We start from the raw sequence: 22,904 nt of genomic DNA, 5'->3' as shown, positions 1-22,904 counted from the left end.
CATTGATATTGTTTTAGCACGCGAGCGTGTAACAGTAGTTACCGGACATGTGACTATCTGACTACCCGCACTTACTATGTGTGTATAGGTGGAAGATCCAGTCAGGCCAGGTCCTCTTCCACTTTCCAGACCCATCCAGACTCAAGCAACGACTCTTTACGCACTTACGTACTGTCGTGTCGTAGTCGCGGGGCACAACACGCCACCAAAGTCTCGAGACTGCCTGCAATGTGCAATTACAAAGGGAGAGCTGGATACAGAAGCGGTTTGTATTTCATTCATTTGTAATTTTGTCTGTACATGGGAACATACATATGAGCACACCTCCTTGGGTCCTCGACAGGAATTGGAAGGCATCTGCCCCGAGGCAGACCGCTCTCGTCTTGCAGTGCTCTCGCACGTTACGCGACCTACGCACTGCGCTGATGAAGTGCCGTGCGGTGATCTGTGCCCTATACTTTTCGGGTGTCGGGCCTTCAGCCGTCCCTTTCAATGTGTATTTTTGGTAACCGCGCTAAAGCTCAAAGTTCTACACACCGCATGCGGGGGACGAGGCAAGTCACGTGGCTCGTCTGATCACCCAATTGGGTTAGTGTGGCGATGTGACGTTGAGACAGTGGCCGAGTGCCAAGGATCTGCAAAACGAGAACAGATTGCAGCCTGAAAAATGTTAACCCTCGCTATTAAAAAAGAAAAGGACGCTAACGTCTTTTCCAGACCGCGAGGTCCCAATGTCCCAATCTGGCGTCCAGCAGTAGTCTATGTATGCACGTATGTATGATCTACGATCAACAATGTGACCGATGCGCGCTCGTCGAAAGGCTGGACCATGCGGCCCGCCAGAGACCGATCTCATCTCCTCTCTCGACTGATACCGGGCGATGCATCGTGCGTGCAAAAGGACGATGGGACTGCAACCTTGTTAGGCACATAGGATCTTCCGCTTGCAGCTCGGCTCCACTCTTCTCTGTTCTGGTTGGTCGGGGACCGCGTCATGAAAGCATCGTGTTGCAGCACATAGGACACACTGGCAACGCTGATATCGATGGGTTGCTCACCCGAATAAAGACATCCAAGCACATCCCTCATCTCCCACCTCGGACGCCCCTCCCTTTCCTGCTTCACAGCGGTTGAGCCCACTTCTTTGCCTTATCGCTCTTGGCTCTTTCGAGCCTCCCTTCGCATCTCGTACCTCCTGCCACGACCTTGCCCCTCCCCTCTCTTCACGATGCAGTACCCCTCCTTCATTGCCCTCGCCCTGGCGATGGCCAGCTCGACCTCAGTCCTGGCCGCCCCCGCCTCGCAGCCGCGCGGTCTGATCGAAACACTCCTGCACGCCCCCGCCGTCATCCCTTCCGCTTGGCAGCAGCTCGGCCTTTCTCAGGGGTCCGCACCGCTCGAGATCACCATGACCCTCAAGGGTGAGAAGCAGGATGCGCTCGAGGCCCGCATGACCCAGATCGCCCAGTCGGGCAGTGCTTGGCTCACGCCCGAGGAGTTGGCGGAGTATGTCACCCCCGCCGCAGCGGACATTGAAGCTGTCAAGTCGTTTCTCACCTCGAACGGCGTCCCTGAGAGCGCCATCTCATTCTCAAAGAACAGCGACTTGGTCACCGTCCAGACGAACGTTGCGCAGGTCAGCAAGATGTTCGGCAACACCAAACTCTACGACTTCTCCTACCTGGGAAAGACGTTCAGCCGCGCCAAACAACTCACCATCCCATCCTCCATCGCCAACGCTGTCCAAGACGTTGCGCCGCTCACTATCTTCCAGACGGTCAAGACCGGCCCGGCAAAGCGGTCGACCATTTCCCCTCACGCCGCCTTGGCAAACTCGACAGCCGTTGACTCGGTTGCTGCCACGCCCACGTCATGCACCAGCGCCTACATCACTCCACAGTGCCTACGCGACCTCATGGGCACAAGCTCGTACACTCCCACCCCCGTCAGCGGACAGATCGACGTCACCGTGCTCGGCTTCATTGGCCAGTACGTCTCGCAGAGCGACCTGACAGGCTTCCTCAAGAGCTACCGGCCCGATGCCGCCAGCTATCAGATTCCCATCAAGAACGCCGCCGGTGGCCAGAACAACCCCAGCAGCCCTGGCGTCGAAGCTATGCTCGACGTTGAGTACGTTGTCTCGCAAAACTACCCGCTCAACACCGAGTTCCTCTACTACGGCTCGCAGGACGGCGACATCTTCCAGCAGGCGTTCAACTACATCTACACGACCTACACAGCCCTCCCCGGCGTCATCACGGTCTCATATGGTAGCGATGAGCAGAGTACCTCGTCCAGTCAGGCCTCTTCCCTCTGCAGCACCGCCCAGAAGCTGACAGCTCAGGGCACTACTGTTGTGTGAGTTGAGACGCAGAGAGTGATGACGACGTGGACGACTTGCGTGCTTTTTACTGACTTTTCTTCCCTCGCCCGCTCCATCCCCATTTTGTCAGTTTCGCATCCGGTGACAACGGTGTCGACTCGGTCCAGCCTTCATCCGCGCCGTCCTGCAAGAGCGGATTTGCCCCCACGTACCCATCAGGCTGTCAGTACATCCTCTCCGTGGGCGGCACACAGAACACCAACCCCGAGCAGGCCACAGACCCTTCGCTCAGCGGTGGCTTCTGGTCAGGCGGCGGATTCTCAAATCTTTACAGCACGCCGTCCTTCCAGCGGAGCACCGTCACTGCATACATCAACTCGATCGGCTCCACTTCGTCTGGCTACTATAACAAGAACGGTCGCGGCTTCCCGGATGTTGCGGCGCAGGCTGCCAACTACGTCATCGAGCAGTCCGGTCAGCTCGAGGCAGTCAGCGGCACCTCTGCCGCCGCGCCAACGTTCGCCGCGCTGCTCTCGCTCCTCAACGACGCCCGTCGCGCAGCTGGCAAGGCACGCCTCGGCTGGGCCCACACAACACTGTATGGCAGCCCCAGCTCGCTCGCGGACATCACCACGGGCCAGAACAAGGGCTGCCCCTTGCCGCAGCAGAACCTGGGCTTCCCGACCGCATCTGGCTGGGGTGAGTAGACGCGATGCGCACAGCGATGAAATATTGATGATTTGCTGATGGCTGACGATTTTTTCCTTGCCTTTCTTGTCCTTGCAGACCCAGTCACCGGTTTGGGCACGGCCACTGGCAAGTTCTCTGCCCTCCGCTCCCTCTTCGGCGTTTAAGGAAACACAATGCGCCAACGAAAGGACAGGCAAGCATGGCTGCTCTCCTCTCGGGTGGAGCTACATACCACCACTGTCCTCAGCATCGCCATCACCAACAACCTCACAGCAATATCTTATTCGCTATTCATTTAATCCTTCCATTTGACGAACCATCAGGAAGGCCATGCCGTCTGCTTGCTCTTGCAAGCTGCTCGAGAGATTTTATGATCCATGTATACCCCTAAAAAGCAATTGCATCCCATGTCACCAGCAGGAAAAGGTGCTTCAAGGCTCCTGGGTTGAGTCACATCGAGCTCTGGGACGGCCTCCGATTTCTCAGATGGACGACTGATAGGTGACTGTGCACGTTGCGGCGGTCGCCTGTCGCCTGTAGCTCTCTCTCAAATGACTCAGCCACAGACCATGGCATACTCCCCTTGACACCATTCTCTGGTTCTCAGAACATTAAATTATGGTGGCTTCTGGCTCTTCGAAAACTGCTTATTGTCCCAGGCGAAACCCGAAAATGACAATGGGTAATGTGCGTCTCTAACTTTACCTTTCTTTCCAACATCTCACAGAGAGTCTCACAGCTCGCATCTCATCGCCCATCGCTCATCACGCTCCACACACCACACACTGCGTATCACATTCATCAGTCACGTCCCATGATACGACTGCAATTAATGTGTGTTGGTACTTCCCACTTCCGGCGGATTGGCCACAGGTAGAAAAGTGCCGGTGAAGTACAATATATTCTCTGGTGGTCTTGGGTAGAGATAGATCTTTGACGGCCCCATAGGCGCAAGCTGGAGGGAGCCCCAGCGTGAAGGGAAAATCGGCTCCATTGAGCCCTTGCTCGTCAGTGACCCAGGTCGAGTACTCCCCGGTGGACACAGCGATGCCATGGCCACCTGGAAGCGCAAGGTTCGCAGTGCTGTAGAAAGGATACAAGAACATTGCGAGAAAGCGCAAGCCAGAGGCAGAGTCGTAGCATAATAGTCGAACACTTGCTGACTCTTCAAGCTGGGCGAGCCATCCGCGTCCTTGAACGTCTTCGCGAAGGTGCATGGCACAGAGGGGAGCGTGGCGCACGAAACATTGCTGGGTCCAAAGTGGGCTCCTCCTTTGGACATGATAAGGCACGCACCTGCAACTCTGCTTCGCAAGGCTGCATCAACGGCCGTTTCGTGAGATCAACTAACTCGACTCCCGAGAGCTCGAGCGCTCAAGGGCCCACAGTGCAGCGCTCCATAGCAGCAAGGAGTTTCAAGCGTCAAGAGTCAAGAGCCAGGACGTGGATGGAGAGGGCTGCGCAGCGTGCGCTCTCGGCTCCGCTGCGCTTGAGCATGACGCTACGAACGATGAATGATGATCCGATCCATGATCTTCACTGGATCCATATGTAATTATGTATCCCTTCATGCCGTGGATTCCGTTCGTTGTCTGCCCTCTGCAGTGTTTGTGATCCTTGCTCCCATCCGTTCGCGAATGTCGTTCCTGGCAAATAGCCTTCCAGTAGAGTCCGGGATTCGGGACAGGCTTCACGGACTCTGAGGTGACTCTGGCTCACCGCTTGCAGTTTTTTGCATTCTTTTTTTTTGTCGATTCGTGTTCCGTAGGTTCGGCAATGCAGCAATCACACATCGAAAACCAGACCTTCCCATAGTATTTTGGACTCGGTGAACTCCACATTCTCATACGTTCTTTGAAGTACATACATGCAATGCTCGTCCTGATACTCCAATTCGATTACCTTGTTTGGATCGGGAGGCGCCGCCTGCCCCACTTCGCCGGACAGCGGCAAATCAGGGCTATGAGGACAAATGCTTCCCTCTGTCGTTGCCGATTAGACTACGCGAGAAAACGCAACCGGAGAATGAAAGAATATATATCTGGAAGCCGTTGCTCTTGTAGGCGAGACGTTGACGGCCGAGTTTTCAAGAGAGAAGCAAGTGATGACTGCTGCAAGCCTGGGTTTAAGGATAGTCAACTAAAAGTGTGACGCGACGGAAACGCGCATCGTTGCGAGTTACCCAACGACAACACCGCTCTCCAACCCACAGTGTGCAATACCATTCAATCCAGGTCTTCGAAGAATCTCTATTTCATACTGGGGAGTCCCAAGTAGTTTCCGGCGGAGAAACGCTAAGCGTAGGACAAGAGTTGAGATGTGAACCCTAGAAACTGCACACGCATAGACGCCGATCAGGCAGACCGACACAGAGAGAAGCAAAAAAGAACCATTGGAAGAATGGGGGGTTTTACGCCATAACATCTTCAAAATACTTGAGCTTTGGGTTGAAAACGCCACATAAAGCCACGCGGCCCTGTTGTTCGCACCACATTCAAGTTTGCGAATGGTAGGTGGTGAGCTGTTATTGATCCCTGTCCCAGTGCCTCTGTGCCTATGTCAGTCAATGGGTTAAGTCCGCTGTCTGAGCCGATCGCAACTCCATGTGCCAGGTCAGTCCTCTGCCCCAGTTAGCGTCATAAAAGTGTTGATGGAAGCAGCAGGACTGCAAAAGCCAGAAGGAAGCACAACAACAGTAGACATCCAACAGCCAGTAGGGCAGAGTGGGGCAGTTCCCAACGACAGGCAACGAGAGAGACCACAGCAATACGCTGCGTCAGGCTTCCCGGGCACCACGGTCAAGTGGATATTCAGAGATTGTCCCGGAAGACAATTAATTCTGAGCTTGGGGTCCCACAACACAAAGGGTCATACTATATCACATTCTCCCAGAGTCTGGCGAGATATAAGATATGGCGCAGCTTTTGTAACCCGAGGGCACAGCAGCGTGGGTAAGGGACCAAGAGCTAGAGTCGCCGTGCCAGCTCCCGAGCACTGAGCGCTGAGCAGTCCCTGCATGTTTGGTGTGTCGGGCCTTAATATGATTGAGTAAATGATTTGCGAGTCAGTCTTAGAACCCGTATGTTGGTTCATATGTACAGTTTCCATGTTTGCCATCTACTATTGTTAAAATTGAAATCCACCTGAAGCCACGTGGCACTCCCTCGCCCTAGCGCCTGCCTTTTTCAAACCCCGTGCGCGCCTATGCAGCCTCTTGCATACTGCGGTCTGTTGCTGGTGCTTCCATGCTCGGCCGTCCCAGCGCTGATCCCATGCACTGTGCCAATCTGCAGTGCATGGCCACGGGACAGTATGTACAAGCAGGTTTACGTTGTCACACCGGCCGGCCGCCCAGGATGCGATTCGGTTGCGACCTCTCCAACAGGCTCAACTTCAGCACCAAACGTCGCTGGAGTCTAATTGGCACCCTCTTCGTCTGGCGATACCTTGTCTCAACATCGTTCGCTCAGGTTTGTCGCGCGCATGGTGCCCCGAAACGCTAGCCTGGCTAGAGGCTGACCACAGGCGTAATCGTCACATCTACATTCTCTACCGCTGCCCTGCTTTGCGCGACTCGCAGGCAGGAAATAAACTGGGTTTGCCGGTGCCGCACTTGGTAGTCTGGAAGGGCCTTGAGCTCGAAGTGTGACAGTCGTGAGAGTGCATCCATCCATGCTTGAGGCTGCTTACTGCAAGGCCCTGGACTCTGGAAAGGATACACAGTAGCCAGGTTCTAACTGGCGCTCCGAGATAACAATGCGAATGCCAAGTGGAGTGGATACCGATTCAACGAAGACACAGGCAGATTAGACGGAAGAGAGTCCACTTTCAAACTCATCGTTTGTGATGGCGTGTCCATTAGGGTTGGGGAATTGCTGAGCCCTGTGGGTGCCGTGCGCCGTGAGACTGCTATGATGCTGAGCCTTGTTAAGACACGAGGCTTTGACTACATAGTGGTTGCTGCCCCGTGTAGAGCAGTCGGGCGCTGAAGGAGGGCTTCGCCACTCGCCCAGTCTCCAAGCGCGATGCCCTTGTGCAAGCCTTCCGTATGCACAACGAGTGGGCGCGGGGAGAGATGTGGCGTGGGCGATGCGCAATATGTTTGACCTCGTGTGATCTACAGCCTGCATCTTGGGGGAAGCTTTGTAGAGGGAAGAAACGTGGCTTGATCTCGCGCTGAGCTGGGCAACAGGCACAGAGACTACCCCGCTTCTCTCTTCCACTTGTGCCCCGTGCGGCACTCCTGAGTGCCGAGCAGTTGCCTTTAACCCAGCACTGGACCAGCTGCGTTCGCCACACGCTGACCTCTATACTAGTGGTTTCCAGTTCACGTTTCTCTTGGTCACAAGCATTCGTTCAACCGTTCAAGGCTACGTCTACCTCTGCAATGGATGGACAATCTTTGGCCGCCGCCTTCTACTGCATGTACATACAATGCAACATGTACATACCCACCACTGCGTTGACCGTCCGACCGTCCCGTGCGAGTTCCGTGCATTGGCACCTCGCGCAGTCGACATGCTTTCACAAAGCATTCCAAGTTCCATGACCCCCTGTTCGTATAAAGTCAACGAAGAACGGCTCCTGCTACCTGCAACGATGACCTCGCCGCCCCATTCCCCTTCCTCCCTCCGGCCTATACGCACATTCTTCGCCCTCACCTGCTACCTCCCCGCTTCCTGGTCCTCTCCTCCCCGGATTTGACACTCTTCATTCGTCCACAAACCTGGCCCATCTCCCCGTGATTTTTCTTATCCCAGCATGCATTTCGCCTCGTTCATCGCCCTCTCCTTGGCGCTTGCCAGCTCAGCTTCGGTCCTGGCCGCTCCGCAACCCCGGGGCGTTGGAAATGTCGTGTTGCCAGCGCCAGCGATCATTCCGGCTGCCTGGAAGCAAGTTGGCGTCTCCAACCTCTCTGCGGCGCTTCAGATCACCCTCCCGCTCAAGGGTGCTAACCAGGATGCCCTCGAAGCTCGTATGATCCAAATCGCCCAGTCTGGCGGTGCTTGGCTGACGCCTGAGGAGCTGGCCACGTACGCGACACCAGCGCCTGCTGACATCGCCGCGGTCAAGTCGTTCCTTGCGGCGAACGGTGTTCCTGCAAGCGCCATCGCGCTCTCGAAGAACAGCGATTTGGTCACCGTTCAGGCGACCGTTGAGCAAGTCAGTAAAATGTTCGGCAACGTGCAGCTCTACGACTTTGAGTTTAAAGGCAAGACATTCAGGCGCGCAAAGCAGGTCACCATCCCCGCCTCCATTGCCAACGTCGTCCAGGACGTTTCCCCTCTCACCGCATTCCAGACTGTCATGACTGGTCCAGCGAGAAAATCGTCGGTCTCGCACGTAGTAGCCGCTGTCAGCCAAGCGAATTCGAATGCCACTGTTAGCAATGCCGCCACCGCCGCGACCGCCCCATCGTCGTGCACAAGCGCCTCCCCTTACGTCACTCCACAATGCCTGCGCGATCTCATGGGCACCAGCTCTTACCAGCCCGCTCCGGTCAGCGGACAGGTCGATGTCACAGTCCTCGGTTTCATTGGGCAATACGTATCGCAGGTCGACCTAACGGGCTTCCTCACGGCCTACCGTCCGGATGCCGCCAGCTACCAGATTCCCATCAAGAACGCTGCTGGAGGCCAGAACGACCCGACCAATCCGGGTGTCGAAGCCATGCTGGACGTCGAGTACGTCGTTGCGCAAAACTACCCGCTCAACACCGAGTTCCTCTACTACGGCTCGCTGAACGGCGACATCTTCCAGCAGGCGTTCAACTACATCTACACGACCTACACAGCCCTCCCCGGAGTCATCACAGTTTCGTACGGTGACCTCGAATCGAGCTACACATCCGCCCAAGCCTCAGCCCTTTGCAGCACTGCACAAAAACTCACTGCTCAGGGAACGACCATTCTGTGAGTGCATGCGCACAATTTCACAACGACATGACTGCGTTTCACTGACTTATCGTTCGGAACCTGCCCACCCCACCCCCTTGTTGACAGCTTCGCCTCCGGTGACAATGGTGTCGATGCGGTCCAGTCGTCGTCCGCACCGTCCTGCAGCTCCGGATTTCACCCAACATATCCCTCAGGCTGCCAATATATTCTCTCCATCGGCGGCACACAGAACTTCGGCCCCGAGCGGGCCACGGATCCGTCGCTCACCGGCGGCTTCTACTCGGGCGGCGGCTTCAGTAATGCGTTCACCATTCCTTCCTTCCAAAAGAGCGCAGTAAGCACGTACCTCAAGGCGCTTGGATCCACCTCGTCTGGCTACTACAACAAGAATGGCCGTGGCTTCCCGGACGTTGCGGCACAGGCTGCCAACTACATCATCGAACAGGGCGGCCAGTTCGCTGCCGTCAGTGGCACCTCTGCCGCCGCGCCAACGTTCGCCGCATTGCTCTCGCTCCTCAACGACGCCCGTCGCGCAGCCGGCAAGGCACGCCTCGGTTGGGTCCATCCTGCCCTTTACGGCACGGCCAGCACACTCAGCGACATTACGACGGGCCAGACCAAGGGCTGCCCTTCGCCGCAGCAGAACTTGGGCTTCCCGACCAAGTCTGGCTGGGGTGAGTACGCGCACGGTATCAGCGACATGATGATGATGATTTGCTGGTTGCTTACGACCGTTTCATCGCCGTCCACGTGTGCACAGACCCTGTCACCGGCTTGGGCACGGCTACTGGCAAATTCTCCGCGCTGCGCAGCCTCTTTGGCGTCTAAGCAAGAGGCAGCGCTCTATGTACAGTCATAGAAGATTCTGAGGGTATCACCAGTCACCACCGACCGCAGCATCATCATTCGCTACATCACTGTCCCTTTCTGTATTTGTCCTGCATTCATGTCGATGCACTCTGGGCGGCCGCGCGGCTCTCATCGGCTGTAAGCGGCTCGGGAGTGTTTCATATAATTTCATCACAATCTCGAGAGAGTCGTTGGTTCCCATGGTATAAAGTCCGGCTTCCATTGTTATTATTGCTGATCGATGGACAGTTGCCAAACCTCAATATCTTCCAGCTCCTCCCAGTCCCACTGTGCGTTGCCGAACTGCTCGGTGGCTTGGCGTAGTTCACACTGAGAAACAGCGTGCAAGCTGAAGCCAAAGATACTTCGAGCGCAGTCGAAGGCTCGCTCAACGAACACCGGATCGCGCCTCTCGAGCGCCAGCAAGACGCGCGTGTGCCCTGGCGTGACGAGTCGCTTGATGGTGTGCAACAGCGGGTGAACCAGGTCTCCAGCGTAGAGCGTATCCGTTGTCAAAATGAAATCGATCGGCTGCACAGTCTCCTTCCCATGATTCCCGCGACCGACCAAGCTGCTTATGACATCGTCAGAAGCGCACCAGTCAAGCGGCAGGGCGTTCACCGTGCCCGTGTCTCCTTCGCCCTCGAACAGCGAGCGGTTACTCTCAATTGTCGGGTTGAGTACCTGGCTAAAACTAGGCTCAATGTCCGTGGCGAAAGCATCCCACCCGAAAGCAGCGAGCAGGACCGAATTGAGGCCCACACCTGCTCCAAGCTCGAGCGCCTTCGGACGAGGCTGTCCGCTTGCCAGTCGCGCCTTTGGTACGCTCGCAAAGTATGTGTCCGCAGTCGCCTGCATGTAGCAAGCCATCACCTGCGCCGAGAGCCAGAGCGACGACCCTGTGCTGCCGCTCGTGTCGTTCTGACAGAGAGTGGCATACTTGCGAAGAAAGGGGAGGGGGTATCGAAGCGTCGTCAAGTGTTTCGTACTTGAAGCGAGGGGAGGAGCATCGTGCGGCCACTCGGACTGCGCTTTGTGCCGGTCACCTTGCTTCTTCTGCGACCAACCACTTTGCCGTCGGCCCATGGCCTGTGTGGGCTGCGGTTGAGCAAGACTTCCCTCTGCAGCATCGACCCAACGAGCACTATCAGCCGAGATGGTGGGCAGCGGGGGGATCAACAATGACCCGGCCGGAGGGCTTCAGCCTTCGGGAGCGGCAGGCTCACACAGATCGAGGAGTCTGAAATGAACCTGTTCAGGCCTTGTGAACAACAGATTGATCCGTGCGGTGAGTACAGTGGCCATGCAAAGAAGGTCTATCTGAATATACAGGCAGCATAAGTAGCTGGATTTGAGGACCGCGGTTCTCCTTCCTCTGCCAAACCCTATTAGCGCAGTCCCACTTTCTTCTAGCTGGTGACCATCTCGAAGGGCATGTATGGCTCATCGCTTTCACCCTCCAACCTCCTTCATCGCAACTTTCACATGGAGATGTGCGTCGCGGTCACTTGGTGATTGTACACATTCCGGTAAACCAGTTCGGAAATTGAACTCCGTCGTGAAGAATCTCAAAGAATAACAGGAAGAGACCGTAACGATGGCGACCGAGGCCGCCCGCTATCCAGACTTCGACTCTCTACCCTCCCCAGCAGGGGCGGATCGCACTAATGCTAATTTTCCTCCCGGCGTATCGACTTACCGGATACCATCTTGGGCAAAGGCCGTTTTTGCACGCTTCCCGTTGCACGAGTGGCCTGAAGCCGAGGTCCACGATGCCTCCCACAACCCGCCGCCGAGCAAGCCGGTGCTATATGTGGCACAGGGTCATCCGCGCCGCTCGTCTCCCAGCGTTACCCCTACACCAGCCCGCGGGTGGGCCAGCTCGGATCCTCGCTGTCTTCGCTGGCAGATGTCGCTCATTTTTCGTGGAGTGGACTTTGAGACTGAGCAGTTGCAAGAGCGGAGCAGCTGGGGTCCCGATCCGGCGAATCAGATGCCTTTTCTGCATCTTCCCCCTTCTTACCAAGCACAAGCGGCGCTGCCGTCCACCTCCCGATCGGTGAAGAGTCTCGTCGCGGCACAAGACTTGCCCATGTGGTCAGAAACCAACGCACCATGGAACAGGGACAAAGTAGAGATTGGGCCCCGAACGGACCTGAAAGGCAAAGGCCCAGCGAGGCTGCAGGATGAGGAGCAGCAAGCCGAATCAGAGATCTGGACTTCTCTGCTCGAGACCAAAGTCATGGCCGGAGTGGTGAGACAAAGAAAAATGGGAGTATACTCGTTTGCTTACTGACCGCGGCATTCGATCGCCTTTTCAGCTGTTGCAAAGACTGGTACTACCTGACTTTGGCGCACGCGGCCCACGCTCAGCCGGTGCGCTTTCGAGTCTTCTGCACACGCATCTCTTATCACAGCAAAAACTCCTCGAGCTCCGGCGCATTGATGCGCTTTCCTCTGACTCGTCATCTCTTTCACGCATGCAGACTAAAAAGTGGTCGCCGTGGGGCATGCTTAGCAGTGCGCTCTCAAACGTCTCCTTCAATGGCAGCACGCTGGGAGGAGAGGCGGAGGAGGAAGACGCGAGCTTGACTGGCGCGAACGCCAGAAATGTCGATGCGGATTCCGTCCTTGCCGCCGCAGTCGAGGCATTGGAGGCTTTCGCTGCCCGCGTCGCTGCAAGCGCGCCTGAGGCCGAAGCCGTGGAGGAAGGCAGTATCACTTGGCTGTTGGGGCGACCAGAACCCGGCGAGCTGGATGCACTAGCTTTTGCGCTCCTGCACACCATACTCTCATTGCCGGTTGAAAAGGACATAAATGGCACGAGCATCCTGCGTGCCTGTGTCGAGCGCAGTCCTGCGCTCAGCAGGTGGACACGGCAAGTCTGGGCGATGCACGTCAAACCACGGGGCGGATGACACTTCTTTCGAATGTACGGTAACGTCGATACGAAAACTACATTGGGATGCGCATACGCATTCCGGCAACCGTTACAACAAGGGGCAGCCATGTCGACGTCGGAGCAAGGGAGCGTTCGTGTTAGAGCGCCTTTTGAGGGGTGGGGAGATCGAACTGTTGTCCTGCCAGGGGGTACGGCTCTCTAGCGGCTGCTGCTAAAAGAGCGACTGACGCGTTCAGATCCTCGCTGCGCGCCTTCCGCCTCGCCGTGCGCTTGCAGTCCTTCCGTGTCCTCTTTGAGGGCGCCGACGAGCGCGTCGATGGCATGGCGGCCCATGACGTCTTGCTGCGGATAGCAGATGTACTGCACATCCTCCATGGCGCCAAACTTGCTGCGAACGAGCTCTTCGAGCCGAGGTGGAACGTGTGGCTGATAGCGTTGTACGCCGCGCTGAGAGTGTGCATCTTCCAGCCCGACGCGTGTGCGATCGGCCTGAGGTCGCCAGCCGAGATGCCGAACGTGACGCGCTTGCATGCGTGCGCGGTGTCGGCCTGGCCTTCGTCGCGCAGCTGCTCGAGGACGTGCACCATCAGTGACTCGGATGTGCCCTTCACCTCGGGGTCCATCTCGAGCAGCCACTTGACGACGACGGTGCTATCGCGCACAGGTGTGAGCACGACCATGCCGACCAGCTTTTCCTCTTTCTGCGCTTTCGATCCTGGCTGACGTTCATGCTTGGCGGAGTGCTTCTGCAGGGCGGCCTCCTTCGCTTTGGATTCGCCCTTGCCGCTGGCCTCCTGTTGCAGCGGGTGGATGGGTGCCACAGCGTAGTAGTATGTCCGGTTCTCCAGGTCTCTCCACGGTTCCGTATCCGAGATGTGGATCTGCGCACCTTTGCCGGCCTTGCGACGCTTCCAGCGGACAATGCCCTTCTCGACCTCGTCGCGCGTCAGAGCACTGCTGCCGTCACGCTCAGGGTCAGGGAAGCGCCTGTCGACGCGGATGATGCGCAGACCCTTGCGGTGCGCCTTGTTGAGCTTGTTGCGCACGAATCGCTCCAGGGAATGCAGGGCGAACGTCGAGGGGTCAACGACATCCTCCTTGATGCACGTGATGGCGGACCACTCGAGCGGCTGCTGCGACAAGACTTTCATCTGCGCGGGGACGAAGTGTCCCGGATGCAACGTACATCGTCAGCATCAATGTCACACCTCGATGTGTTCCGCATGGATCGCCCACTGACAAATTCATTGTCCACGCAGCACCACATCGGCTTCTTGCCTTCGCTCTGGACGTGGTTAATCCACGCCCTTGCGACGCTCTCGTACTGCTCCGCAGGACACAGCGGATTCCCCCACGCCATGGCAAACTGGTGCTCCGCGTCGGATCCATTGACGAGATAGCCGATGAGTGCTCCGCGCCCCGGAACGGAGCTCTGGCCTGGCTTTGCTTGCTCGGCTATTTCCGCAGGCGCGGGGGCGAGACGAGATTGCGTGCGAGGAGGAAGAATCAGAACATACTGCAAATGCATCCAAGCAGCCGCAAGGCGGACACGCTGACTCACACTGTGCCTCAGGCCGTTGCCTCCACGTGCGATACTGTGGCTCGGTCCACGCGCTGCTGCTGGCGGTTCCGTAGAGCTTCAGCAGGCTCGGCAAGTCCGGGTGCACGGCAACATTGCCGGAGCCCGGCTCGGCAAGGCGGAGCATGGGCGCCTTGCCATCGGCAGCGGCTTGCCCTGCCGTCGAAGCCACTCTGCCGCTGCGGGGCTGCTGTTCCACAGCGCGGCTGCTCGAGCTGGTTGCAGAGGCTCCATCGCTGTGCATCGCTCCAGGCCCATCGCTATTGGATGCAGAAGGGGTGTGCTTGAGTCCATGGCATTGCTGCTGATGCTCCTGTTTTTGCGTCGGCGTCGGCCCCTGCTCCGCCGCAGCGGCGCTGGCAGGAAAGCAGTCTCCCGGCTCCACCGGCGTCGTGCGACCCGTCGAGCGGCCACATTCGTCACAACTGCGCGGGCGACTGTGGCCTTGCTGCGAGCCGCTCGTCGCCGAAGCGGGGGGAGAGCTGATTTCAGACGGCGGCGAGTGGCCGGTTGTGCTCGTTGTTGCTTGCTGCATGTGCTCGTGTTTGTCGCGAGCGATGTGCGCCGACGGGTTGTCGCTGTTCCCCGCAGCATGCGCCAATGTCGGCGGACGAGAGAAAGAGCTGGTGCGAGTGAGCGTTTCATCGTGAGCACGCACATCGATCTCCTCCTCCTTGGGCGTATTTCTTCGGTTCGGCGCGACGCTGCTCGTCTTGGCCAAGGCTTTTGCTTTGCGAAGTATATGAAGCATCGTGGGCAGGTGTGCAGTGGTTCCGACTCTGCGCAGCCGGTGCGTATGTTTTCGCGTTTGGGAGCAGCGCGCGAAAGAGGTCTCCGATGCGGTTGCCACCGGCAGCAACGGCTAAGTATTTAAACGTTTGTGGCCCGGCATTGCTGGCCGACTCTTTGCTTGCGTGGTAAGACCATGTGATGGCGAGCAAGCTCGAAGGCACGGTGACTCCATGGTGTCAGATGCGATCGATAATGAGAGTCGAGGAGATGGCTACCTCGTCCATTCCATGGCGTCTCGAAGGGCACAAACAAGCCTGTCAATGTCCGCCGAGAGAGAATAGACTGGCCGGATCTACCGAGCGGGGGCATGGGGTGGCAGCGGCGGTATGTCGCCCGTGTTGTCTGTCCTGCGACAAGAGGTGCATGATCAGCAAACGCCAGAACGTCAGCGCCAGAAAGGGTCCAGGTCCCAGTCCACGCACGCCCTCTCTCTTTGGCTCGTACTATGTATGCAAGTAAAAGGAAGCGGACTGTGACAACCTCGGACCCCCGGCTGCGGGTGCCGCGTTTGCATCTTGGGCAGTGTGCTGGCGGGCCGAGGGTGGGAGGGGGGCGGAAGCGGCCTCGTGACGACAGAAAGGGCAGTGAGCTACACGGCGCAAGTGCTCTGTCGGAGCAGTCTGCATAGTGTCGCTGCTAAATCCAATACATTTGTCGCACGCGCCGCCGGCATCGTAGCATGGGGGCATGTTTCCTTTCACGTGCCAGCGGCGAGTCGAAGAGGGTTGGTCCGTGGTGTGCACATACTTGCACGCATACATACAAACCATTTCTGCTCTGCCAATTGCTACCCCCGAGCCGCCGGCTCGCGCTCGGGCCGCAAGCATTCAATGAAACCTATACTGGCGCAGTGCCGTGCCAAAATGTCACACGCGGAGTCGCTTTAGCTCCAACAATACTTGACACGCACCAACGAAAGGGCCGATGTAGCGAACTGTCGCTCGCAGATGAGAAGATGTCAGGCCGCCAGGGTCCAACACATGGTCTAGCCTCAACTGGAGACATGATGGATTTCATATCATGTCGCCTCATCTCCACTCTCTGGTCGGCAGCTGTGAGCTGGCGTCTGGAACGCGCTCTCTCCCAATCTAAACTCTCTTCCGATGGTCTTGTGAGGGCCGCGATGGCGGATGACTGCGTTACAGTAGTGGTCCGACATTCCGACTGTGCGCGTGGCGGTGCAGCGCAGCACGTCGACTATCGATCAGACCGTCGAGTCGCGCAGAGTCGTCTGTGTGACTGTGCTGTGCTTCCCAATATCTGTAGTACCTGCAATCCGTGGTAGTAGGTAAGGTCCTTCCATCCACGCTGCACGCAACATGCCTCGCCTGACATGGCACATACATACATCAGCCGCACGGCCACCGACTGCATAGGCGGACAGTCTGTACATGAATGGCAGGCAGCAGAGATGGGCGCACCGGCCACATGAGCAAGTTGCGAGCGAATACACTAGCCGCCTCCGTCGGGAAGCAGAAACAGCCGTGGCAGCGTTTCCTCACCCGCCTGTCTGTAAAGCATTCTCGTTCGCTTTAACAAGTTGCAGGAGACGAGTGGATGGGTCGCGATACCCGCAAGCAGACTGTGACCGCGTATGCGTGACCCATCCGACCGCATCCTGGATACGTGGATATATCCAAGAGCGGTCGAACGACATGGAGGACCCCAACTCCGAATGCGAATCGCACTCGCGACATCCTTCACTTGGAGAAAAAAAAGGGGGGGGACGCCAGACGACGCGCGCTCCTTGACAAGCCCCAGAAAGGGCACATCACAGCATGTGTCGAGCTACCTTCGCTAGCTATCACCAGCACCCTGTGCCAGGCACCCGCTGGTTCACAGCATTGACTACATACACCACTCGCAACAGTACAGCCTTCGCATCCGCATCCATCTTTCCTAGTTAGAGACGCCGCAGTGCCGTCTCGTCGGCAAAGAAATGCGGTGCAACAATGGAAGAATCAGATGCTCCATCCGTCGGTCCCACAGGCACACACCCCCACCCCTCATGTCGCGGCTCGCGCCTGGAAGAACCCAAGAGCGGGGAAGCCGGAGCGCGGGTGGTGTGCTGGCCAACGTCTTCATAAGCAGGGGCGGGCACCGGTCCCGAGCAAAGACAATGTATATGCTCTGTGCCAATACGATACAGGCCCCACGTGCATGCCTCGCCTTGGCTCACATTTTCCTTTCCAGACCGTGCGACCCAGCCCACAGACTGTGGATGCGCAGCGTGCCTAAGGTGCAACTGGTCCGCACAGGACATGATCAACCGCCCCTTCCCTTTCATCCGGCGTGCCTCCCGGCCTTAACGGACGGCGGCACTGCACGTGCAGATTCCGGGCCACCTGTCCGCGCTCACGGCTTGGGCACGCGGAGCGTCTTGCTAACCATTGCCATGGCCCACACAAGCCAAAGCAGGGAGAGCCAGTGGCCCTCAAGCGCGGCGCAGCTGCTCCATGTGACTACGCTCTGGGGGGTCAGCACGCCAAGGCCACCGCTGCCGAGCGTGGCGCCGAGCGCACGCGCCGCGTGCGCGGTTGCGTCGAGCCGGAATGTCCCCAGCGGCACAGCGGAGGACGCGGATGCGGGCGCGGGAAGGTAGCGCGCGAGCAACCCATAGAAGCGGTAAGCGCCGTCCGGCGGGTTGAATACGCTCGGCGTGGCGGGGGACGACGGCACGCTGAGCGCGCCGGCCTCGACGCGCCCGAGAAGCAGGCAGACAGCCATGCCGCCGACGAGGACAAGCGACGAAGGGATTGGCAGGCCCTCAAAGTATTTAGCCTTGCCGCTCGCGTCGTGCGGCACAGCGGCAGTGGTGACGTTGAAGCGCGCTAGGCGTGCTATCCCCGCGCACACAAACACCGTCAGCAGTAGTGTGTCGAACGGTAAGCGCAGGCCGAGCGTGAAAGCGGCAAAGGCGGGCGCGGCACCGAAGCTGAGCGAGTCGGCGAGCGAGTCAAGCTCCTGCCCGAGCATGCTCGAGCTGCGCCGCCAGCGCGCCACCTTGCCGTCGAGCATGTCAAAGATGGCGCCAAAGAGTGGAAACCAGAGCGCAAACCACGCGTGGCGCGGATCGCTGGTGAGCAGATAGCGCGCAGAGTGGAACAGAGACTGTGCGCCACAGAAGCCGTTCATAAGCGTAAATGCATCGGCCAGATGGAAGTTCCTAGACAGCGAAGCGGTTGCAAAGCTTATTTGTTAACCATTCTGCCAACAAGACGCGAGGATAGATGATGAGGGCCTCACCTGACAAGCGAAAAATGTCCATCACGTTCCACGAACTGTACCAGGTCGGGCTCCTTCTTGACGCCGACTCCCTTGGCCTTCTTGCCCTTGTCGGCCAGCGGCTTCTTGGGGGCCGCCGCAACGCTGCCGGTCTTTACCTGACTCATCTCGCTTGTCACCCGTGCTGGCTGGTTGCTGGGTGCGAACGCGGAGTTGGCGCTAGGCTGCGCGACGAGCGATGAGACGCCTGCTGCGGGGTGGGAAGGCGGAAGCGATGCTGCGCCTACGCCTGCTGCTGGGGCTTCTGCCTCAAGGGACGATGCCGACAACGCAGCCTTGGAGATGGACTTCTGCTCGGCAGGTGCCGTTGAGAGGGGGAGCGCGGTCTGGGTCGGGGTCGCACCGATGCCTGTAGCGCTGCTCTCGTGTGTGCGCTGCTGCTGCGATTCGTGAATTCCAGAGGCGGCAAAGAGCGGCGCTGGTGCCTGCGAGGTTGTGGCTGAGATCACAATGGCACTGGCGTGTTAATAGCGTAACGAGGCAAGGGAGACAAGGATGGGACCATTGCGTCAGCACAAAGGAGACGAGCTCAAGAAAGCAAAGAACGTGGACCCATTCATCCATTTGATGCTAACAGCCGTGCACAGCAACAGCAGCAGCAGCAAAAAGAGAGCCGAGTTGGAAGGAGGGGGCGGAACGAAGCGAGCGGAACGGCGAGGGACGTCCGCCCCCGTCTCACGCGCACCCACACTCTCTCTGCGCTAGTGCTGACCCCTCGATGAAAGCGATGCGTGATGCGCTCACGTGGATGAGTATGTGTGCATGCCATGCACAGCAAACATGCTTGCTCCCCTTGATGAGTCGACGCGAACTGAAGCAGACGTGCCTCAGATGCATCGTGAGATGCCACCAAAAGAAATAACAGAGGATGGCCGGTGCTGCCGGTGCTGTGGCCCACTCAGGCTGCGTAGCCAAAGCTCGTCGATGAAGCATGCTGCCGACAAGGTGATAACCAACACAGGCACAGGGCAAATGGCTGCGGGCTGCTCATACTCACGGGTCTGTGATGGTCGGTATGGTGCCTGGCATAGTAAGCTAGTGAAGCCGGTGAACCTGCGTGGATGAGGATATGCCTTTCTTGTGCCCCGCCCCCATGGAAGCTAGATGTGCCTGCTTGTCGACAACCAAAGGAAATGTGTCGTTGTAGGGCAGCGAGACATGTGGTGCTCCTTGGAGTCTGCGGCTCGCAAGCCGCGCGAGTCAATCGCTTTATGTGTCCATCTGCAACGATGCTCTAGTGTTTGCCGATGGCCTTCCCAGCTGACGAGGACGGGCGGCAGATGGAGGACAAGAGACTATCGGCAAGACCCGAGATTCGACTGTGTCCGAGGGTGAGCTTGACGAATAAATGATCGAGACCCGAGCGAGAACAAACGAGAAGCTGCACACTCCATGACACAGGGCCAGCAGGGCTCGAGCGCACCGGCCACTCTGGCTATTAGACTCTGCCTGTGCTACAGGGGATGCTGTCTAAAAATCATCTCCTGCTGACCATGGATGTATAGGCTGGTGAGAGCGCACGCACCAGGCACTGCTGGCTACAGTCAGGAGCGCGCGCGTTCACTATAGCTGTTGAGACATTCGCGTTCATCGTCTCTCCCATCTCTCCAATCTTTACAATCTTCAACCAATACGTTCGGCGGCGGCTTGACCATCGGGCGATTCAACCCTCCTGCTTGTACATTCACGGACCAACACATACACACACACGCAGCACCTTCGCCGTCTTTGGGCACAGTTGGGCAGACAGCGTCTATCCAACGTAGATCGGCCACGCCGGGAGACGGACCACACACCTTGATCATCCTTCGCCCACTGCCCGGTCTCGCGTTGCTGTCTACTTCCACCCGCGTGGTGTTTAACAGCAGACTCTGATCGTCTTGTAACTTGAGTATCGAAAGCAAGATGGCGAAGAGTGAGTACGACACTGCTGTCTCCGCACCATTGCGCGCCATCCTTGCGTCTCGCTGGCTGCAACTGCGACGGCCCTACAGAGCTTACGCGGCAGCTCGTCTGCAGGCCAGCAAGCCATCCATGGCTGGCTGCACTGTATCACACTTTCGCAGCTGCGCCATCCGAGATCATTCGACTTACATTTCCTATTGTCCCTCTATTCTTCTTACCGCGAATCGCGCACTCTTGCAACGTCCTTACTGTCTCCTACAACTGCCGACTTGCCCATCACCAACGACGTTAACCGTCAACCGCCACGGCAGTCCCGCGCAACTTCCGCCTGCTGGAGGAGCTCGAGAAGGGTGAGAAGGGCATCGGCGATGGAACGTGCAGCTACGGCCTGGACGACGGGAGCGACGTGATGATGTCCCACTGGAACGGCACTATCATCGGCCCTGGGCACAGCGTGCACCAGAATAGGATCTACAGCCTCAGGATCCACTGCGGTGCAGAATATCCAGACAGACCGCCAGAAGTGCACTTTCTCACCAAAATCAACCTGCCTTGCGTGGATCAGTCAAATGGAAAGGTGCGTATGCCTGGCCTTGGCGACAGAGGCTGGCTGCACGCGGTCGGATTCGCACACTCGCCGCGCCCGCGAGCGCTCGTCGTTGCAGACCCTGATCGACTCTTCGGACCGCTGACACGCATGCGCTCCCCTCCCTCCCCGCATCCACGCCACTCCCCTGCTCCCTCAGGTGGAGCCGAGACTCTTCCCGGTACTCGCTCAGTGGCGTCGGGACTACACGATTGAGACGATCTTGATCGAGCTCAGGAGGGAGATGGCCTCCTCTGCGAATCGGAAACTGCCGCAGCCAGCAGAGGGGAGCATGTACGCTGCGTAGCGTCGGCGACAGAAGCATTTTAAACTAAACCAGAAGACTCAGTACAAAAGCGGTGCGCTACCGATCGACTCTGTACAGCAGCTCGACGAGCTTGTCCCCTTTTGCGCCGTACAGCAGGCTCTCCTGCTCGCGTGCAGCCTCGACACCAGCAGTCATGCTCGCTCCAATCGCATCTGTGCCGCGCCCCGCTGGCCTCTTTGCGGCGGGGGCTGTCAATGAGGGAGATGTGAGGAAATTGTCGACCCACAGCTCGTACGCTTTGCTGATCGTCGCGTCCGAAATGGGCATGTGCCGCGCGGATAGCAGCTTGAGGATCGCTGCGACGCGGGAGATGGCGGTGCGCGTGGATATAGAGATGTCCTGCATGTGGAAAGGAGAGCGTTAGAACGTGTACCCCGCATGGGCCCGGTGGGCAGGTCATTCGCGCATCGCACCTCGTTCTGATCCCCGTAGACACCAGCACCGGCTTCGACGTCCATACCGATCCCCTGTCCGCCGATCCCCTGCCCTTCATACACAGGCATGAGCGCGTCAGGGCCTGTCCCTACCCCTGCACCGGCCCCTGCTGCCGCGCCACCCCCCGCTTTGCCCTCTGACTCGGCGACATCGACGTCGAAGAGGATATGCTTGGCGCACCACACGTATCCGTTCATCCCGAGCGTAATGTCGATATTTGCGCGCTCGAGAAAGACAAAGTGGCTCTTGAGGCGCTGTATGAGACCCGGCTGCACGACCGCCAGGTCCCCGTTTCGCAGCTTGCCGTAGCGCAGCGAGCGCGTGTGCAGGCCGACGCTCCCATCGTTGAAGACCGACTGAACCTCCGCGACGAGCAGGTCGCCCTCCTTGAAGAACGTGCGCATCTGCAGCTCGTCCGATTCAAGCTTCTTGCGCTGCACACCGCCGGGCAGGTTGATGCTGGACAGCAGCAGCGTCGCATCTTGCCGCGAGTGAATGTCGACGCGCCAGCGCTTCGTGCCTGGCTGCACCTCGGTCACGCGCCCGACGACTAAGTCGCCGACCTCGGGCGCGTAGCGCGCACGCAGGGGTCGGACCGAGATCAGCCGGTTTGTCCGGTGGACCAAGCCGGCCAAAGAGGAGTAGATCGTGTCGGGCGTGGTGGGCGCCACGGCTGGTGCGCTTGCTCCTCCCGCACCAGCAGCTTGCCCTTCATCGTGGTCTTCTTGCGCACCCTCGGTCCGCCTGGATGAAGAATGCATCGATGCTGCCAAGTACGAGCCGTGCCCCCTCATGAACGTAGAAGAAGAAGCGATCGCCTCGCCCGCTGTCGTGATCCTGCCGCCTGTCCCCAACATGGAGGGCCCGGCTTCTCCGTCGAGATCATCCTCAGCCTCGTCCATCAGCTCATCGTCGTCCTCTAGAAATTCGTCGTCGTCGTACTCGTCGCCATCGCCAGCGCTGCATTCAGTGTATGCTCCGCTTGAGCTTTTCTCGTACCCGGAAAGGTGCAGGTAGGACGATGTGGACGGATCTCGTGGCGCCGAGAGCGAGAGAGGGAAGATCGAGAGGAGGTCCGCTCGGGCGGTCGTCGAGGTTACCATTTTCGCGCGACAGAAAGCAGCCGATGGGGGAAAAGATGTTTGCAGAGGGGCTCACACGTGGCCTTCACGTAACCGCCTGGGTCACTTGTGTGTGCTGTCCGACGATGGAGCCTTCGAGCCGCAAGCGTCATGCCGATCATCGCCCTTATTGCATGGAGAGACGTCGTTGGAGCCTGTGGAGGACGGTGGGCACATGATCCCGGATGGGCGGAACTCGGAACTGTTGTCCC

The 22,904-nt window shown here is 58.3% G+C and overlaps 9 protein-coding genes across 9 annotated transcripts; 5 read left to right on the top strand and 4 right to left on the bottom strand.

Moving 5' to 3' along the window:
- The first annotated feature begins 930 nt into the window (after positions 1-930).
- K437DRAFT_249629 (subtilisin-like protein) lies at positions 931-3,386 on the top strand. The gene is made up of 3 exons (XM_013386241.1): positions 931-2,358; positions 2,454-3,022; positions 3,110-3,386. The coding sequence occupies exons 1-3, from the start codon at positions 1,229-1,231 to the stop codon at positions 3,175-3,177; spliced, it is 1,767 nt and encodes a 588-aa protein (XP_013241695.1). The 5' UTR covers positions 931-1,228; the 3' UTR covers positions 3,178-3,386.
- Positions 3,387-7,774: 4,388 nt separating this feature from the next.
- K437DRAFT_226848 (subtilisin-like protein) lies at positions 7,775-9,738 on the top strand (the record flags this gene model as incomplete). Its single annotated transcript, XM_013386240.1, has 3 exons — positions 7,775-8,925; positions 9,016-9,584; positions 9,671-9,738. 3 exons carry the CDS (start codon positions 7,775-7,777, stop codon positions 9,736-9,738), a joined length of 1,788 nt encoding a protein of 595 aa, XP_013241694.1.
- K437DRAFT_178434 (uncharacterized protein) lies at positions 9,660-11,100 on the bottom strand. The gene has a single exon (XM_013386239.1). The coding sequence runs from the start codon at positions 10,843-10,845 to the stop codon at positions 9,988-9,990; it is 858 nt and encodes a 285-aa protein (XP_013241693.1). The 5' UTR covers positions 10,846-11,100; the 3' UTR covers positions 9,660-9,987.
- A 1-nt stretch (position 11,101) lies between these two features.
- Positions 11,102-12,830, top strand: K437DRAFT_178422 (uncharacterized protein). The gene is made up of 2 exons (XM_013386238.1): positions 11,102-12,013; positions 12,081-12,830. The coding sequence occupies exons 1-2, from the start codon at positions 11,357-11,359 to the stop codon at positions 12,675-12,677; spliced, it is 1,254 nt and encodes a 417-aa protein (XP_013241692.1). The 5' UTR covers positions 11,102-11,356; the 3' UTR covers positions 12,678-12,830.
- On the bottom strand, positions 12,799-14,991 carry K437DRAFT_264063 (uncharacterized protein; the record flags this gene model as incomplete). The annotated part of the gene is made up of 3 exons (XM_013386237.1): positions 12,799-13,812; positions 13,902-14,116; positions 14,223-14,991. 3 exons carry the CDS (start codon positions 14,989-14,991, stop codon positions 12,799-12,801), a joined length of 1,998 nt encoding a protein of 665 aa, XP_013241691.1.
- A 360-nt stretch (positions 14,992-15,351) lies between these two features.
- K437DRAFT_178398 (uncharacterized protein) lies at positions 15,352-16,472 on the top strand. The gene has a single exon (XM_013386236.1). The coding sequence runs from the start codon at positions 15,712-15,714 to the stop codon at positions 16,315-16,317; it is 606 nt and encodes a 201-aa protein (XP_013241690.1). The 5' UTR covers positions 15,352-15,711; the 3' UTR covers positions 16,318-16,472.
- An 856-nt stretch (positions 16,473-17,328) lies between these two features.
- K437DRAFT_178426 (CDP-diacylglycerol--serine O-phosphatidyltransferase) lies at positions 17,329-19,643 on the bottom strand. Its single transcript, XM_013386235.1, has 3 exons — positions 19,315-19,643; positions 18,279-18,773; positions 17,329-18,198 (listed from the first exon to the last, which is right to left on the bottom strand). Exons 1-3 carry the CDS (start codon positions 19,344-19,346, stop codon positions 17,388-17,390), a joined length of 1,338 nt encoding a protein of 445 aa, XP_013241689.1. The 5' UTR covers positions 19,347-19,643; the 3' UTR covers positions 17,329-17,387.
- A 184-nt stretch (positions 19,644-19,827) lies between these two features.
- Positions 19,828-21,377, top strand: K437DRAFT_258323 (UBC-like protein). The gene is made up of 3 exons (XM_013386234.1): positions 19,828-20,232; positions 20,534-20,799; positions 20,969-21,377. Exons 1-3 carry the CDS (start codon positions 20,223-20,225, stop codon positions 21,113-21,115), a joined length of 423 nt encoding a protein of 140 aa, XP_013241688.1. The 5' UTR covers positions 19,828-20,222; the 3' UTR covers positions 21,116-21,377.
- On the bottom strand, positions 21,138-22,808 carry K437DRAFT_258321 (uncharacterized protein). Its single transcript, XM_013386233.1, has 2 exons — positions 21,550-22,808; positions 21,138-21,475 (listed from the first exon to the last, which is right to left on the bottom strand). The coding sequence occupies exons 1-2, from the start codon at positions 22,672-22,674 to the stop codon at positions 21,173-21,175; spliced, it is 1,428 nt and encodes a 475-aa protein (XP_013241687.1). The 5' UTR covers positions 22,675-22,808; the 3' UTR covers positions 21,138-21,172.
- Between the last annotated feature and the right edge of the window lie 96 nt (positions 22,809-22,904).

This window comes from Tilletiaria anomala, assembly GCF_000711695.1.
Source record: "Tilletiaria anomala UBC 951 chromosome Unknown K437scaffold_81, whole genome shotgun sequence".
Classification (NCBI taxonomy): domain Eukaryota; kingdom Fungi; phylum Basidiomycota; class Exobasidiomycetes; order Georgefischeriales; family Tilletiariaceae; genus Tilletiaria; species Tilletiaria anomala.
This window is presented reverse-complemented; position numbering and strand designations above follow the sequence as displayed.